Below are 13,959 nucleotides of genomic sequence, written 5' to 3' on the forward strand. Positions count from 1 at the left end.
TGCTGAAGCTTCTGACAGAGTTTGATTGTATATGAGCATTTGGAAATGAAGAGCCACCGGTTTCTTTTCTCTTTGTAGCATAGTTGTATTTAGTTTTTCGTGGTGTATTTATTAAATAATATTTTAGTTAATGTTTTACCGAATATATTAATAAACTAGTTAAAACGACTAATAATAATATTTTCGATAACTTTTTTATTAAAAATATTAAAATAATAATAATATATTCAAAAACGTATTTTATTAATAGTATATTAACTAGACGCACGTGATACTTCCCCTTATTATTTGTTACCATTTCCCACATTCCATAGCCTTTTTGGGTTTCGTGAATGCTTTACGGCTAGACTCCATTATTTGATTTTAATAAAGGCGGGCACCTTTTGATTCAAAATAAAATCAAAACAATAAAAAAATTGTAATTAATATTTAATTAAATAATTATTTTGATTTTGATTTTTTATTTAGAACATTGACCTCTAATATTTTATTTTATAATAAAAATGTCCATATATTTATGAAAATCATTAATTAACAAACTATTAATACTTCATAATAGATACATTTTTACCTCAAAATGTAATGAAGAGGTTAAAATGTTCTAAAAAAATTTTAAAGGTTAAAGTGATTATTTAACTAAACAATATATATATTTTTATCGTTAAGTAAAACGTTAAATGTCAAAATACTCTAAAAATATGGACTATAAATAATCATTTAACTTATCGTTAATAATATTTTTCTAACATTATACCTTTTCAAAATTTCTTAGCATGCCTTCACCAAAAATTTTACTTTTGCTCTTAATTACTGAAAATTCAATGTAGATAGCAAAAACACATGCAATTAACAAAATTTGATTAAAAAATTTAAAAGTTAAGAACTTTTAGTATTACTGTGTACTTGCTATTTCAAAGCATCTTGAAAAATTAAACACCTTGTCTTTAGTTGAACAATATGCATAAAAAGGACTACAAAATATAGTCGCAAGGTTATTTCTTTCGCTGGCAACATGGATGGATCAAGGGACGAGTAGCTCGATCTCTAAAATTATAAAATTATTATATATTTTTTAAAAAAATTATGTATTTTCTTTTAAAAAATCTATTTTGAGCCAAAATAAAGGTTGATCAAATTAAAAAAAAACAAAAAGTAAAGGTGACTTTATCCTTGTACTTGAAAGTCTTCCGAAGTGGGACTTGAAAAGGATTAACTGATTAGAAAGATAAGCACCTAGAATTGTCTATCAATCTCAGTTGATAGAGTACAAGGTTTTTAATATTGAGGTCGTGAGATCGAGTCTCACGGTGGATAATTTATAATTTGAAGGTCTCCTACGAAAGTTGTTCTCAACCTGACGTGGGACAGCCTACTATCCTACCTCCTCTTACCCCATTACATATAAGAATAAGGGTATCCAAAAAAGAGAGATCAAGTAAAGGTAATGGGTTTTGCTAATCTAGAAAAAAAAATATTGATTTAAGTGATAAATAATTTAATATTATTAAAATAAATTTTGAGTTTGAATTTTTATTTATACATAAAATTTTTATTAGGATATTCGTTCATTAAAATTAAATGTATGATATAAATTAATTTAAATTAATCCTGACGAAATCTTAAATCCGGAAGAAAAAAATAAGTGATATTTACGCAAAGACTCCATCTCCCATTTTTACTTTTAGAAAGACTAAACTCCAACTTCCGTATAAACATCAATCTAAAATCTAATCATATCAACGTAGAGCATTTTTAATTTGTATTTTTCAACTCATATTCATACTTGGAACTTGAAAAGGCCAAGGAGGCTGATCTAATCTCTCTTGTCTCAATTGTTGTTCGAGATCGACATTGTTTCTGCTTCCGTTTTGATACCCCAACGTCGTGTCGGTGACTTGGAGGAATCCAGGCTCACAACCAATGAATTCATCTCTAGCTGCCGTGTTTGTCTTCCGTTTGGTTGTCCCCATGAAACCACTCGGCCTGCTGTTGATCATATGACAGGATTCTGTCGATGATGAAGAGAAGCTGTTGGGTCCAGAATCCGAGTTTAAAGTGGGAGTTCCATGCTTCTTCCTCGACATGGACTTTGTGGGCCCTAAAGTCAATTCAATCTCGCTTTCATTTATGAACTCATCGTCATCGTCGTCGGCCGGATGTTCCAAGTCAAGCCTGGTTCTTAAACTCTGATGATGCGTATAGGTTCCATCCATCATGGCGGGTCTACTGCTTTCCATGCTTTTCATCAATGTCTTCTGAATTCTATATAGACGATGAAGCTCGTAGACCTGGTCAACCATCAATACAAGAAAAAGAAGAAAAAAGAAGAAGAAGAAGAAAGAAGAAATAGTGAGAAATTAATGTACCTGTTGTTTGAATGTTTCTTCATGTTTTAAGATTGCCATCCTCATAAACTCCTTATGGTACGGTCTAAGAAGCTTCTCCATTGTTCGGTTGTTCAAAACCCCAAGAAAAAGAATATCTAGGGATGGATTGGATAAATATAGGGTGATATAATCCCTTTATTCCCAAGTAATTTTGGTCAGAAAAAGTAGATTATGTTGCAATATCTACACTTGACCTCTCACTAGTTCCACCTGTAAGATGAGCAAAAATCCAAAGGAAAAAGATCAGAAGAAAAGCTGATAAATAGGGCATGAATGCAGACTAAAAGTAGGAACCCGTCAGCCGGCACTTAGTCCGTTGATCTATGAGTCTTGGATTCAAATTTCAACACTTATATTATTATTAGATAAGAAGGGAGCTACTTTTAGCATGATTTGTCTGGTTGTTCACTGCTGTTTTGGGCCAACAAAAAATATCTTCCATTATCGAGCCTTTTTTTCTATGGTGAATGTATCTCACATGTGGCAATGACGGCAATAATAATTTCCTCCTCAATTTAGATTCTTCTTCTGGTTTTGTTCAACAGTGAGAACTAAAGTTCATAGAATCACAATAAAGGAATCCCAAAAACCATAAATTCAAAGAAATGAATTCACATGCATGAAAAGGTTCTAACCTGTAAAGGATTCTTCAAGAGCTTCAGCAGTATCAGAGGAAAAGGAAACCAGCTGAAACCTTAACTTGAACTTGAAGAAGAAGAAGAATTGAAGATTCCTTTAGAAGCAGAAACCAAGGAGATGTGCTTCTGGGGTTTGAGGCATTCCCTTAACCAATACCCTTCAGGCTTTGTGAAGAATATGCCCTCACTCCTCCAGAACTCCCTTTTTATATAATAATACCCAAAACTCCTCTTTCTTTATAGGATGTTTTTATCAAACATAAATATAGAATATAAATATCAAATAATCATATAATAAGGAGTAACATGAAGAGGTTAATGTATCAAAATCGATGATCACATAATTTTTTTTATAATTATTATGATAAAAAAGTGAAATACGAATACAATTGGAATGAATACGAAGTGGTCCACCCTCACACCCCAACACAATGATTATTGGCGTTAATTGGGCATGTGGGTAGGATGGTTGGGAAATCAATAGACATCAGACGGTCCAGATAAGTGGAACTCCAATATGCTCACCACACCCAAATAAATAAAATTTCTTATTTATGGATATAGATTTCAGAACTTGGAAAATAATGCTAAATAAATAAAATACATCTGCTCATCTGTCGCTGTTATGTTATAGCTGTACACTGGAACAGGGTCCATATGAATTAACATATATGGATTTGGTTTTCAACAGTCTTTTAATCCATATAATAAACCCTTCGAATCTAACCAAAAATAAAAAGGCATCTCTCTTGTTATTCTGTGTGCTAATCTGTTTTATTTTTTAATATTTTAAAACTATTTGTATTTGACATACATGCGATTTTTTAAAATATTAAAAATAAAAATATCAAATACATACTTATTTGAATGCAAATGACTTAAATAAATGATGAGAACCTGAAAAAATATGGAAAATGAGAATGAATAATGCAATACAAGGAAGCCGGGTGAGTTGTTTTTGTTAAAAGCAAGAACATAAAAGAATTGGAGAGAGTGACATGGAAGCACGAGTTGCCGGTGAAGGGAGGTGCAGCCGTATTGGGCGGTGGGCCATTGGGGCTGCTGAAACACAACCCTAGGGGAGGCGACGCTTGCCATCTGTTCCCCACCTTGAAAACCCAAAGCTAATCACTCTTTCAGTACCAAACAATAAAAATATATGGCAAACATGACAAGAGAATAGTCAAATTCCCACTACTTAGTTGAGTTATAAAAGTACGATAGAAAAGACAAATTCTTTTTTTTTTTTAACAATTTAGGGTGAATATAATAAAGTTATATCTATTCAGATTTTTCTTAACATATTAAAAACGTATATATATATTAAAGATGTCTCTGCTCGAGTCTATAACCTCTAGGGTACCAATATTTTCTTTTACTACTGAAGCTATTTTATAAGGTAAATAGTTATTTTGACTATTATTATAATATAATCGTATTTAAAATATGTTTATTATTAAGTATAGTATAAAAAATCTCCAATGTTTGATTAAATAGTTATTTTGATTGATATTCTTTTTTAGAATATTTTGACGCTCAACTTTGCATTTTGAGGTAAAATGTTTCAATTCGCATATGAAATCATTAGTCAACAAATATTTAATGTTTAAAAATTGAGATCATTTTACATTAAAAATATAACATTAGAGTCAAAATGCTTCAAAAAGAAAAAATAAGACCAAAATACTTTAAAAAAAAAAGAATACGCCAAACTGAGATGAAACATCAAGAGTCTCCTTACCTTAAAATAAAATGTTAAAAAATAAAATATTTCAAAAATAAAATAAAAATTAAAATAATTATTTAATCCAGCGTTAATGATATATATTAGAATTATATTTCATTATTAGTTCATGACTAAGGGTCTGTTTGATAGACTCTAATTGGTTTTCTGAAAAACAATTTAGTAAAATGGATTACCTGAAAACTATTTTACGTAAAATGAATTACCTAAAATTGTTTTACGTAAAATAAATTATATTCTGTAAAAAAATTCATAAAATATTTTATTGTGTTTAGATGATTTTGTGTAAACCAATTTCACTAACTGATTGATACACTATAATTAATTTTATAGAAAATGATTTACACAAAATGAATAAAGTTCAGTTCGGTTAATATTTGAAAAAATCAATTTGATTAACTATTAAAGAAAAAATGTTCAGTTAATTTGGTTGGTAATTCAATTAAATATGTGATCGAATTAACTGTTTGAACACTCTTAATTTTAGCTATTTAGTATTTTATTAATATAATAATAAATTATTAAGCATTATATATTATTATAATATATATGATTACATATTTTTAATATAATAATAAAAATATAATATTCATTAAAATTATATTATAATATCAAATATTTTAATAATTAATATTTTAATTGTAATGATAATAAAATATTAAATTAATATTAAATAAATAAAATAATATATTTTTTGAATGCTTCTACTATAAAGTGAAAAGTCAGGAAAATGTTTTACCGAAAATCAAATGGTAAAACATTTTACAGAAAATAAAAATGAACTAAGAAAATAAATTACATTAAAAAAATCAATTACAACTATCAAATACTAAAAAATATTTTTCGTAAAATAATTTATAGCTATCAAACACCAAAAGCATTTTCCAAATTTTTTTTTTCAATTATCAAAAGCACCCTAAATGGTTTAAAAACATGGCTTAGTGATGCTACCATATTTATCAGCTGCATGTCCGCCCTGGATCTTCGAGCTCATATACCACACATTAAATGTTGGTTTACCCAAATTAATGAAGTCTTGATTAATGGGGAGCCTTCTAATCATGCATTATGTAGTCCTAATTTATTCTTGCATAGTAATAACTCATTGGATCATGAAATTCCTAACTCTTTTAATTTAATACTTTTCACAAGAGACGTGACTATGTCATTCCACCTTTCTCATTATTTTAAAAAAATAAATAATAATTGATGTAATTAATTAAAGATTAGCAGCTATTGAGAAGTTCAAGTGTCACGATCATCTAGGGTTTGGAAATATTATTATTGGGTTGACTTGGTTTTCGTAATCACGAGTTTATGTACAAATCAGATTAGGACGGGGTATTAATAATTTAATTAAAATATTAACAAAGATAATGATGTATGATAGTAGAATCTGAGAATCTAGCCTTTTTTTTTATAGGTTTCATACAAAAAAGGAAAAAAAATAAATAAAAAAAAAATCAAATAGCTTCACTTGTGGCATGTTGTCGGGAGCATTGCACCATGCAATTCTAAGCTGTCTATAAAACGAGTCGGTCGAGGAAACCACCTTATTATAATTCTAAACTTACTATAATTTGTTATAAATGAGAGGAAATTTAACTGGAAGTGAAAGAGAATAAAGGATATAAAATTATAGAGAATATGCTTTTTTATTGTTATATTTTATTGTTTATTTGAATTATGTATTTATAATATAAATTTAAGAGAGAGAAAATAATGATAAAGTATGCAGAATTAAACATAAATACAAATGATAAATAAATAGATTATTACATATGAAAGATATAATAAATGTTTTTATCTTAGATAACATAATAATTTATATCTTTTTAGTATTATGAATATATACGATAATTTATATTGTGTTATTGATCACTAGAGGAATGTATGTCTTTTGATCATAAAAAAAGTAATTCAACATCAGGAGATAAGTTCAATTGATGAGCAAAGGCTTCTTTATCAATGTAGAAATAATAATGAGGTCTTTGTCCTCCTTTCCTAGGGCAAAAGTACCTCTACACTTATTGTAGCAAATGAGTTTCAATTGATGAGTGGTGATATCCCAACACTTTTAAAGGATATATAGAATCAAAGTGGCTAAAGTGTAGGGAAACTCCTACTTGACATAATTCCAATAGTTATGTGAAGGCGTCTCAACACTTTTGGATGGAGACTTCTTTACACCCTGTGAAGTAGAAATAGAGTAATAATTATCTTTTTAGTTTTAGGACACCACAAATTATAGCATTTTACTCTTGATTTATATCCTATAAAGATTCACGTTATGGATCTAGGCTCTAATTTACCATTATTTACATGAGCATACGCAGGACAACCAAATATCTTCAAATTAGAATAATTTGCAGGCCTACCAGACCATACCTCTTGCGAAGTCTTTTTGTCAATGGTCATGGAAGAAGACATGTTAATAAGAAAACATAATAGTGGAATGACTTCTATATACCAACATTGGAGAGCATGCAACGAAACCTCTCCATTATAGTTTTATTCATTCGCTCAGCAATGTCATTTTGTTGTGGTGTATGACAGGCCATCATGTGTCTCATAATCCCTACTTTCTTGCATAGCTCATTAAATTCTTTAGAACAAAACTCCAAACCATTATCAATATGTAGACAATTAACTTGCCTTCTAGCCTATTTCTCAATCATCATCTTCCAGTTTTTGAAAGTAGTTATTTCGTTATTTTTATGCTTCAAGAAGAACGACCAAACCATTTTAGAATAGCCATAAAAGATTGTCAACGTGTAGTTTTCACCTCCATGAGGGGTACTCTAGATAGTCCTTATAGATCAAAATGAACATAGTCTAGGGTACATTTTGTATTTTGAATTCTTTTGGTAAAATGGATTATCCTCTATTTTCCAAACACGTAGTGTTAGTAAAACTCTAGCTTACAAATTTCATGATCATCAAAGAGACCTATTCTACTCAACTCTAACATTCCAAGTTTACTCATATGCCTCAGGCACATATGCCAAAGCCTAGTACATATTCCTTTGACAGTACATATGATGCAATAACAACATCATTAGTAACTATAAACCCTTGGAGAACGTACAACCTTCCATTCTTTTTCTCCGCCTTCATCACAAAAAGCGAACCCTTGCTAACCTTCAAAACTCCACTTTCAGTAGAGTACTTATACCTTTTCGTGTCAAGAGTACTTAATGAGATCAAATTACGCTTTGAATATGGAACATAGCGAACATAACTTAGGGTTCTAAGAATGCCATCATGCATATTGACTTTGACATTGCCAATTTCTCCAATCTTACAAGATGCATTATTATCCATCAATACAATACATACTGACATAGTTTTATAGGTCACAAAACAATCGCAATTGGGATACATGTGATAGGTACACCAAGAGTCAATGATCCACTCCTCGCTTGCATACGTATTGTTGTCGGAAGCCACTAGAAGTTCATACTCAAAATCTTATGCAACATCCGCAACACAGATCTCTCTACGGACTGTTCTTTAACCTCTCTATTTAGCTTATTTTGCATCTTGTAATACTTTACTTTAATATGACCTTTAATTTTACAAAAGCGATAAGTTTTACCTTAGTTGAATGCCTTTGATTAACCTTTTCCATTACTACCAGGTGAATGCTTGCCATTTCTTCCACGCTCTGAGCTAGTTGATCCATGTACCACGAGATCCTCTATCTGCGCTCGAAACCATATACAAGATGCTTTATCATATCAAACGAGTGTAAACCATTGTACACCTATTTAAGAGTGAATGTTTCGCGATTGTACAAGATTGTGTCTTTGAAGATGAGTAGGAATGAGGCAGCGAACATAGAAGGATAAATCCTAAGTATTCTTGGTCATACTTCACTTCTAAGTCTCTAGATCAGAGATAGATTACTTGAATGCGATCAAGTGCTCTTCAAGAGACGAATCTTCCGCCAAATTAAGCGACCACAAATGTTGCTTTAATTGCAATTTGCTGGTCAAGAATTTTTGCATGCATAGTTGCTCCAATTTTTTTCCACAAAGAAGCTTTCATTTTTCTTTTAACACATCCTACAAAATTTGATCCGATAAGTGTAAACAAATATGAGAAAGAGATTTATGATCCTTATGTTTTCCCCCATTCATCAATTGTGTGTTTTGATATCAATTTAATAAAATATCAAAATGATTATCAACAAACAAATAAACACGATTGAAAAAGAAAACAAAGAACACCATGATTTACGTGAAAAGCCCCTAAAAGGAAAAATCCTGAGTAAAAGAAAATAATTTCACTAATATGAAGGAATATAATACAAGAGGATTTTGGAGGAAAAAACCTAATATTTAACTCTTACACTTAGTATCTATTTATAGATATATATATATTTTTTGAATTAATCACTTGTATCCGATCTATTGATTGACTAATCTAGATCTAGATCAGGTACTACAGAGGCAAGGATGACCCTCCCAACCCAGTTTACTCCATTTGCAAACGCCAGGATTCGAACCCTTGACATTGCTTAAAGGACCTAGTGCCTCATCCCACTAGACCAACTAATTATTGGTGGGATAGATATTTGATTATAAAGTAAACTTATAAAGTAGAAATTTACTTAAAGTAGATTTTCTACATAAAAGAAAAAAAAATAAAGTTAATACTTCTAATCAAACTAGGTTTCTTAATTTCCTCAATTAATTTAATTCATTTGTGTTACCTTGAATTTGAGTCAAACTCTAACACAATCAATAAGAGAGAAGACATCTCACTTTGGCATATCAGTTGAGGCATCTCAACTACATGGCAACATGACAGAGGATAAGCACCCGGTCCTAACAATACAAGTATCTTTAGAATCTTAGTACTTAAACAGAGGAATAAGAACTTCAAGTCTTTTTTTTTAAATGTTTGAGTGTTACATAGTACACTAAAAGAAATTTCCTTAACTTTGTTAGGGAAGTAACTAAGTTCTAATCTAAGCCTTGCCTATGACAAAGATAAAGATCTAGACAATAGATTTTACCTAAGCTAGTCTATAGTCCGTAAGATTAATGGAGAGGTCAGTCTCATATCTATCAACTACATGATGATTTTTAAAGTTACATGTGTATTTTACTAAGATCAATTGTCAGAGGAATAGTTAGAGGTGACGTCTAGGAGCACATTCTCTTCCATCAGTAGTTGGATATCATTTCCTATATGATGCTCCATGTTTGCTTTGGGGAGCTTCCTCATTACTTTGCTGATCCTCTCTTGATGCTACCTTTGGTGTTCCTGTACCATCATCTATGGTAGTAGCATCTACTTCTTGATTGATGAGTTTAGCAGGTCTCGAGATCTGCGGTGTTAAGTCAGTTTTCTAGCGTTAGTAAGATGTGAAATCAGAGCAAACAAAGCACATGACCTTGTTTATATTGTCTTATTTTACTTCTCCCCATCATATGTTCTCATATTGATGGGGGGAATCAACTGGTTATGCTGCTATAACCACATTTAGGGAACGCAAAGCTTAATGGTTGCATATGCGAGTTTCGCCTTCTGATTTGTATACGGCGGCCAGAAATAACCAACAATGTGGGGGAGAGTTCATGAGCGAAATGGGAGGTGATATTAGCTATTTTTCTTTTTAGGATGAACGACTTAATCTAGTTAGGAGGGGTTTTAGACTTAGCACACCGATTGTTGGTGAGAACAAATTAGCTACAACGACTGTATATGGTTAATCTATTATAGATAGGGCGAAGAGTCGCAGTCAGTGGTAAGACAATCGTTAGTCGATGTCAAAGTATTTTGTCTTCATTAAGAGGTAAATGAGCAATCAATGAAGAGAGTGTTTGATCACTTCTCTCGGTCTTAATCGAGATATTTTATAGTGACCCTCAGTGTTGGTATCAGACATAAAGCCACGATGGTTATACATAGACTGGCAAGATATACGAGCTTGATTAATGTGGTCAAATGTCCATCTATTTTGGCTTTACCATATCACACAAGACCTGTCAATTGTCATTTCAAAGGGTCGTGACTTCTCGAAAGGTGCAAGGTTTCATAGGCTTCATGTTTAGAAATGTTCTTTCAAGACTTCAATTGCAAAGACATTCTTCGGAAGTCTTAATATATAAAGATAGTAACAACATTAATTTTTTTATTTAAATACTTATTAATTTTTTTGTAAATTTCAAAACTAAATAAATTTAATTTAATTTATATCTTAATTTTGTCCCTAATTATGAAAGAAAATAAAGAAAAAGAAAATTGATAGCCAAGATTGGGAAAAAAAAAGTTGTTTGAACAAATTCTAAATAGCTCAATAATTTTTACCCTCATATTTGCAAATTGGGTAAACTAAGCGAATAATCTCATTTGTTTTGAGTCTGACTAACTTTGGTCACCGATTTAAAAATAAGCGTACTTGATCCCTTACATTATCGGTCCGTTAGGTTTAAGTCTCTCAACCATTAACTTCCGTTAACCCATTAACGGAAATATAAATTGGCAATTAAAAATTTTAAAAAAAATTCTCGTGTTACTTCTTCTTCTTCTTCTCCTCCTCCTTCCTCAAACCTGCAACATATATGTTTTAGAAAATAATTTTAGGTCTGACATTGCTCCTCTTTTATTGCTAAACTAATATCAACAGTAAATATATGCCAATTGAAGATCTCATATAAACAATACACAGTCAAACAACATATTATAAATATCGAGTTTTATACGTGCAAAAAAAAAATGAAGTTGTAGATAATATAAAGTCGAATATTTGTCTTTTCCTTTAACATACCCAATGACAACCTTTGACATTAATGAGAAGACAAACCCATATAAAATCCGGATTGATACTAACGGATCCAAAAATATTTTTTTAGGGTAATCACATATACGTTAATAACATAAATTTTTTAAATGTGATAGATACAAATAAAATTTCATGGTAGACATTATCCGTAAAATAAATAATTAATAAAAGAAAATTCATATTTCAGGTTGGCACGAAAAATTTCAGAGTGTGTATCATCAGTAAAATAAGTAACTAATCGAAGAAAATTCGGATATCAAGGTGGGCACGTGCCCACTCTGACTAAGCCGTGGCTCCGCCACTGGGTCCTCGGGTGATATAGACAGTTGAAAATGCATGCTACTAGAGCTCTCCAGTGCTAAAGATCAACAAAATGCGGACACAATGGGTGGAATCGAAACAAACCGTTGCTTCCATGAAACAACAATCTTGAAAAAGTGCTCTTTGATGCCGACAGTGGGATAAAGATCAATCGAAAAGGCAACAATGTTGGTTTTATTATCAAGGTTATAATAAATCCCTCCAAGAAGAGCTCCAAATTGAACCTATATTGAAACATTGTTTTGAACTGTCAATGTTGACTGATCATAAATGAACTATATCGACCACCACAAACGAAACATGGGACATGTAATAAAGACCTTCGAAATCATGGTTACCGTTTTGGGTTCAGATTTGGTTTAGGGTTGGGAACCAACAGGATAAATGATACTTTCTTAACGATTGGACCATCGAAATCACCAGCTTAGTAAAAAAATCGATGAAGTTGATGATGCAACTATAACGACTAACGCTCACAACATACTTGTCCTCAACTTTCATGAGCTAAAGCCTTGGCATCAACAAAGGTAGACGAGGAAGAGAGCGAAATGCAGTGCAGGAAGCTAAAACCATGGCATGTAGTTATAGTCAGTATCAGAGTATGAAATTAAAGAATAATCCAACTTTGGCAATAAACATGAAAACACGAGGATTGAAGTCAGCTCTGAGCGATCTTTTAAGAGGATTCTGAGTATCTTTCAAGAACAATGTCGTGACAATAAACATGAAAACATCAACAACAATATTCATAAACATATTAAAAAAAGACCAAAACATAACTATAATTCTCCAAAATCATCTATCCTCCTCATTCTCTTGCTTCTTAACTGGGATAGTAGGCAATGCCAGAGGATCATTCATTTGGAGAGTGCAAACGAGTAGAAGATACATGAGAGAACTACCATCGCCAAGGAGTGATGGACCCTGAAAGCACCAACTACCTTAAATTCCAAGGTTCTTAAGTTGAGCAAATAGAGGTCCCGAAGACGCTGTGATTTGTTGTTGATTTATGATTTAGATATAATAATAAATTGCAAAATTGAATTTGGAATTAATTAAATTTGTAAAAAAATTATCAAAAATAATTCAAAGTTCAAATCAACTTGAAAAATATGTTTTAAATGGTTTTAACTTAGTCGAACCTTTTTAAAAACACACTCGATCATTTTTACACTTTAAAGTCGAGTTTCCAAGGAGTTTTGGCTCAAAGGATCGATCCCTTTGACCAAATAATCGATCCCTTGGATTCCAGTAAGTTTTGGATCAATGCCTTTTACGAAAGGATCGATCCCTCGATGAAAAGGATCAATCCCTTCCCCTAAAGGATTGATCCCTTTCTTACAACAAACGAATTATTGGAAAAAAGATATGTTGAGTCAATCGAACTAATGGAATGACCAAGGAGGGAGTGTAACACCTCTATCTCGTATATTGCCCCGTATACGAGGTAGAAGTGTCACAATAATTGTATAAAACATATACTGTTGGAAAATCGATAAAATTTTGTTTCATTTAAAATCGATATTAAATTAAGTAATTGCATTTAAAAAACTATAATATAAAATATTTAAAATAATATTCATTTATCATATAATCAAAAAGAGTTCAGATAGATTCTGTAATACCCCGAAACCCGGGTTAATATTTTGGGTCAACCCGAGACTTTTAAGTCAAGCTAATTAGACCTCCCAAGATAGTTGGACCAAGTTATATAGATATTGAGATTAAGTAAGGCCCAAGAGTATAGTAAAAGTGATGATTTTAAAAGTGAGTTAATAGGTGAAGGACCTAAAGTGTAGTTTACCCATTTTGTTGAAGATGATATCTTTCCCCCTCTTTTTATATCAATTTACGTAAACCAACCCCCTAATATCTTACCCACTCTTTCTCTTCTTCCTTCCATTAGTTTCCATTTCAAGAGTCAAGTTTCAAGAATTCCAATCTTAGATTTTGTTTAGCCAAGATAAGAATATTTCTCTCATCCTTCAAGCTTTGTTTCAAGCTCCATTTTGCGAGTTTTAGAATTTGTTTTTAAAATGAGTTTTTGGGAGTTTGAAAGGAATCTAGAGATTT

General features: G+C 31.3%; 1 protein-coding gene across 1 annotated transcript; it reads right to left on the reverse strand.

The window, feature by feature from the left end:
* Nucleotides 1-1,718: 1,718 nt before the first annotated feature.
* LOC120118919 lies at nt 1,719-3,249 on the reverse strand. Its single transcript, XM_039138829.1, has 3 exons — nt 3,023-3,249; nt 2,367-2,597; nt 1,719-2,288 (listed from the first exon to the last, which is right to left on the reverse strand). Exons 2-3 carry the CDS (start codon nt 2,445-2,447, stop codon nt 1,767-1,769), a joined length of 603 nt encoding a protein of 200 aa, XP_038994760.1. The 5' UTR covers nt 2,448-2,597; nt 3,023-3,249; the 3' UTR covers nt 1,719-1,766.
* Between the last annotated feature and the right edge of the window lie 10,710 nt (nt 3,250-13,959).

This window comes from Hibiscus syriacus, unplaced genomic scaffold, assembly GCF_006381635.1.
Source record: "Hibiscus syriacus cultivar Baekdansim isolate YM2019G1 unplaced genomic scaffold, ASM638163v2 tig00110330_pilon, whole genome shotgun sequence".
In the NCBI taxonomy this organism is placed as follows: Eukaryota; Viridiplantae; Streptophyta; class Magnoliopsida; order Malvales; family Malvaceae; genus Hibiscus; species Hibiscus syriacus.

Coding starts and splice junctions, on each gene's coding strand:
- LOC120118919 (XM_039138829.1), bottom strand. CDS start 2,447: ATGGAGAAGCTTCTTAGACCGTACCATAAGGAGTTTATGAGGATGGCA. Junction 2,289..2,366: donor AAGAAACATTCAAACAACAG/GTACATTAATTT, acceptor ATGGTTGACCAG/GTCTACGAGCTTCATCGTCT.